The following is a 5,184-nucleotide window of genomic DNA, read 5'->3' on the forward strand; positions in this document are numbered from 1 at the left end:
GGGGCCCAGAGCGGTATCGAAGATCGGAAGGGTAGACAGGGACCAGGTCAATGGTTAGTCACCTTGGGGATGTGTGAACTTGGAAGGGAAAAATATAAATATTTTAATTTCCACTAACGTCAAACTAAAATACAGCCTTTAGAAGCACAGGCAACAAACCACAGTAATTATGAGCAGTGCCCGTGGCTTTGAATAGAAAATCATAGCTATTTGCGCATCACATTATGGCTGTTTGCACATACCCCAAAATATCATCTATGCTTATTACCACGTCAAGATTCCAGCAGTTACTAGATCTGCTCCTGGAAATTCAGTGCATAAAGAATTACACTGACTGCATCACAAATCTACGTTTAATCTGGTGTCTTTGTTTTCATTAGCTGGTTAACCTTTGCAACCCGTCTGAGGCTTTAAAAGTGTTATTCTGGGAGGGAGGGGACCCCAAGGCTTTTCCAACCGCCCAAGGGTTGGAGAAAGGCACAGAGGAGGTTCAGGAGCCTGGAGTAGACCCCGGGACCAGGTGGGATGCCTGGATTTATGCTGAGCCACGGCGGGGCCCTACAGCTCCGAGCCAGGCAGAAGTGCGTCTGAATATCGGCTCCCCCAACAGCCCTGTGCCTGACAGAGCACGCATTAAAACTCCTGAATGGATGGATCTGCCTTGCATTTCTCATAGATCACTTTACTAAAGGATCATTTTTCATAGAGTGCTTTGTGAAGAACTGACTCGTGAGAGGGGCAAAAGATGTAAGTCCAATTATTTCTAGCCAGAGGGCAAGGAACAGATGTCAGTGTCTGGGTTATCAAAACGCATAAGCCTTAACTTTTAAAAAGTAACTTGATTTCTGAAAGAGTAATTATAATATGAACTTATGAAAAATAAACAAACAAACAAAACACAGAAAAATCTAAGAAAATAAAGATCAACCTTCGCCAGACCACCTGCCAATGGTTTCCATCTATGCTTTCTAGACTTTGCGTAAAATAAACATCTTCTGTAAAGTGGGAAACATCTTCTGTAACATGCAGGTCGTAAATCAGTCTCCACGGGCCAGTCTCTGCCACAACAATCCACCTGGGCCACCGTCACTCAAAAACTGCCAAAAGGGGGAGTGTGCCCGGGTGCCAGTAAACCTTTCTCTACGAGCCCCGAAGAGTCATGCGATGTTCACGTGTCACAAAAATCCTACTTCCCTTTTGAATTTTTTCATTTACTGAAAATGTAAAACCATTCCTAGCTCAAGGGCAACGCAAAAACAGGAAAGGGCTGGATGTGGCTGGCGGGCAGGAGTCTGCAGATCGCTGTAATAAATGGTTAACTTTCACGGGCCGTTTTATGGCTACGCGTTCTCCCAGAACATACCGCGGGCATCGCTTAAGAGTTACGTAACATCCCACTGCATGAAAAGACCGTAGGTTAATGAGTTTCCTATTGAAACCCTTGTAGACGGCTTCGACCTTTCACAGAGGGGCACACCTTAACTCGTCTACATGAGCCTGTCCTGAAAAGGACACTCTCTCCCAACTCACGATGCGTTTCCTGGCTGCACGAGTGCCACTGACGCGGCCGCCTTCTCAGTCCACCATTACACACGCGGAACCCACAGAAAGACCTTCGCATAGACAAAAATCCCAGTCTTACGTCAAGCGCACTTATTAGATTCGTAATAAAATTACATTTTCTGCATGCGTCCCTGGCTGCTCGTACCTTTCCTCTCGTGCGAAGCACCAGTTTCTGCTGTGACTCCATTTTTCTATTGGGCTGTTTATTTTCTCCCCAGATAGAACCATTAAGCCAATTTTCCCAACCCCATTTACTACTCAGTTCATCCCTCCCCCCAACGGCCAACGTCTCCTTCATCACATACCACGTCACGTGATCGTTCTGGCACCACTACGCCACGTTTGTTACGATAATCGTCTAAATTCTAGACTTTAGGCTTTGAAAGCCTCCGCCTCGTCCTGCCCTGTCTCCACCTCATCTCACCTTTCTTTTTCAGATTGTTACCTTTTATTCTCAAGGGACAGCTCTTTCAGACAAACCTGAAGATCAGCTGGTCCAGCTTTCTTCCTAAGTTCATCTTCAGATGGCTCACTACATTCAAACCACACACGTGAACCAAGGTCTCTCTATCTGAGGTCTCTCTATCTGAAAGTATCGAGTCTTTCTAACCAAAATCGCTGCCTTCCCTCCCTTCCTGAGTGCCTCTGTATAGTTCTGCACTGGCCTCCATACTGAGCACGCTTCTTCATCGTAAAAGCTCCCACCTGCTCCATCTTCTGACTGGACGTGCAACTATTCCTCCTGCCCAATCGACCCGTCCCCACTGTGCCCAGGGAGAGACCCCAGCCTCGCCTTCCTGCTCCCGTGGGGCCGCCTCCACGACCTCACCTCTAAAGCCACATGCTGGCTACTGATACATGGCGGCATTTATCGTGTTAAGGAAATAGCCCCCGTGACCAAGAGTTATGGAGAACAGATGCTACATTTTGAATGCCTTTTCAGGATCTGCCAAATGACCGTGTGGTATTAATCTGTTACTGGATTTACTAATACCACACCATCCTCCAGCTGCAGGTCTGAGCTGTTGCTGGTGATTATATTTTTCCTGTACTAGTAGATTGTCCTTGCTAATATTGTTTTGAGGTTCTCTGCGCTTATCATCACGAGCAAAACCGGTCTGTGGCTTTCTTTTTCTGTGTATCCATCAGATTAAACTGAAGATGTGGGTTCTAGAACTAGGCCGCCTGGATCCCAGCTCAGCCTCGCCGCTGCAGGCTGCAGGACGCAGGCAGGACACCTCACGCCCTCAGAATGGGGGTGGCTGAGTGCCGGCTCGGGGCTGCCGAGGGTTAACCAGCTCCCGCGAGGCACTGAGCAGGCACCGGTGAGCTCCCTGCCGCTCACAGCTCATCATCATCGGGACCCCAGTGAGGCTGGCTCCTCCCCTCCCTTGTGCGCTCAGTGCGGCCTGGGGCGCCTGCGCCTTATCGGGCGGCTCTCTGCCACTGTGCCACGTCCGGCCACGGGCGCTGACCTCAGGCTTTCTCCCTTGTCCCGGGTCAGCCCTACTGCTCTGTGTTGCCACAGAAGATGATTGTTCCGTCAACGCTTTCAAAACGTATTACTATGGAACCTGGTATCCATTCTTAAAATCTTCTCTGTATCTGAGGTATCACCTCCTTCTACAGTTCTAATACTGCATATTTAGGTATAAAGTCTGCTTATCAATTTTAAAAATCGAGCTTATTAATCCTAAGATGGAATTCCTCAATCCCGTTATATCTTTGAGTCACTTGATCTGTCAGACGAAGAGCTAAGTGAAAGTCTAGGTGTGAACTCCAGGGCCGCCACCTGGATCCACTCCTGCCACATACTCCAGTGTCACCTGGGCAGGTCACCTCACCTCTCTGTACCTGTTTTCTCACCTGCGAAATGGGCTGACGATGGTGCCTCGCACCGGGCGGAGAGGGGGAGGCTGCAGAGTGATGTGTGTGTGTGAAGCGCTGAGACCAGGATCTGGCACAAAGCACAACTCAGACACCACGGCCACCGCTGTCAAAGGGACGTTACACGCTGCACGTGCCATACGCACAGCGCTCGAGTTTTAAAATAGGGATTTTCCATTAAAGATGGGCAGATCTTGAGCCACTGCCACGATGACTTCTGCAGCCCCTGGAAACCAAGAGCCGCCCTGCCCAGGGTGGAATGTCCCCTCTGATGGCAGCATGTCCCATTCCCATCCTCCCACGGGCCTGGGCTGCTTCCTCCGATGGGTCCGTCACGTGCAGGCCAAAATGCAACAAGCCCTACGCAGTGCTGCTTTACCAAATCCTAGGATTCGGAGCCCGTTTTAAGGGGTGAGCCTCCCCTTTGTCGAGCAATGCGATCTCACTGTGCTTCTGTCCCAGATCCTCCCTGTCCCGTGTAACAAGGAAGCCGCGACTGCCCGCCAGAGACTGTGCGGACACCGCTGTCTGCCTGGACCCTGAGCGAGACCCAGCGGGGCGCTCTCCCCTGGCAGGTGTCCGCCTTCCCTGCCCATTGGGCAAACGGCCTGTGTTTAGGGACCCCAAAAGTGAGCCAGACAAAAGCCTGGGCGCAGGGCTCTTACCTTGTAATGAGCCAGCTGCAGGGCGAGCTGCACAAACGCATCCGGGCTCGTCCGGCATTTCTTGATCAGCACTTTTCCGAACGTGTTGAAGGGAAAAGAGTGGAAATCCACGTCGTTGGCCAGGAGGCTGGCGCTGTTCAGGGACGCCTCTATCACCTCCTGGCACTTGGGGAAAGGAGGAAAAGGTTTGCTTAGCGGTGACACGCGCGCCGAGGAAAAGCACGCCCTCCTTCCCGGTGCAGCTAGCAGAGCCGCTGCTTGGGAACACAGGTGTCACGTTTTGGTCTCGGTTCTTTCCAGAAAGGTTACCCAGACACCGCAGTGCGTTGCTAACGAGGGGCAGTGGGGCACCCCACGTGGGCCGAACACGAGGGGGGCTTCCTGGTTCCCGGTGGGACCCCAAAGGGCGATGCCAACAGCCACGGGTTTTCTTTTTTTTTTAAAAAAAATCCACAGCTGCCAGCTGTTGTACACTGGTGATCAGAGAACCGATTCCACACAATCGGACCGCGGTCCCCGTGTGCTGGAAACGAGCTCCCGAGCCCGAGAGATCACGGAGGAAGGGGTCTCGACCACGGCCCTGAGTGACAGCGGCCGATCTGAAACGACCACACGCTGCGGATTCCAAAAACGTGCCGTTCTGGAAAAGGCCAAACTAAAGAGACAGTGAAAAAAAAAAGCTCACTGGTCGCCAGGGGTGAGAGGGCGGGCAGGACGGACGGGTGGAGCGCAGGGGACGTCTAGAGCGGTGGGCTACCCTGTGTGATGCTGCGATGGTGGACGCATGGCACTATACACCTGTCCACACCCACAGGATGTCCACCACCAGGCTCGAACCCTCCTGTAAACGGACGGCTCCGGGTGACAAGGACGTGTCCGTGCAGGGTCATCGATCGTAGCAAACGTACCATCCGGTGGGGGACGTGGACAGTGGGGGAGCAGCAGGAGGTACACGGGAAATCTCTGCACTTCCTGCCAATTTTGCTGTGAAACCAAAACTGCTCTAAAAAAATTATTTAAAGGTTTCAAAAGTAAATGGTAAGGGACTTGGCCATCGACAAGGACCCTC

General features: G+C 51.6%; 1 protein-coding gene across 1 annotated transcript in view; it reads right to left on the reverse strand.

The window, feature by feature from the left end:
- Positions 1 to 5,184, reverse strand: part of CPT1A (carnitine palmitoyltransferase 1A) — a 75,693-nt gene that overhangs the window by 10,530 nt on the left and 59,979 nt on the right. The window contains exon 11 of the mRNA XM_023525780.1: positions 4,116 to 4,388. Within this exon, the coding sequence (XP_023381548.1) occupies positions 4,116 to 4,388 (273 nt within the window). The remainder of the gene's footprint in view (positions 1 to 4,115; positions 4,389 to 5,184) is intronic.

The sequence above is a fragment of the Pteropus vampyrus genome, unplaced genomic scaffold (assembly GCF_000151845.1).
Source record: "Pteropus vampyrus isolate Shadow unplaced genomic scaffold, Pvam_2.0 Scaffold624, whole genome shotgun sequence".
NCBI lineage: Eukaryota > Metazoa > Chordata > Mammalia > Chiroptera > Pteropodidae > Pteropus > Pteropus vampyrus.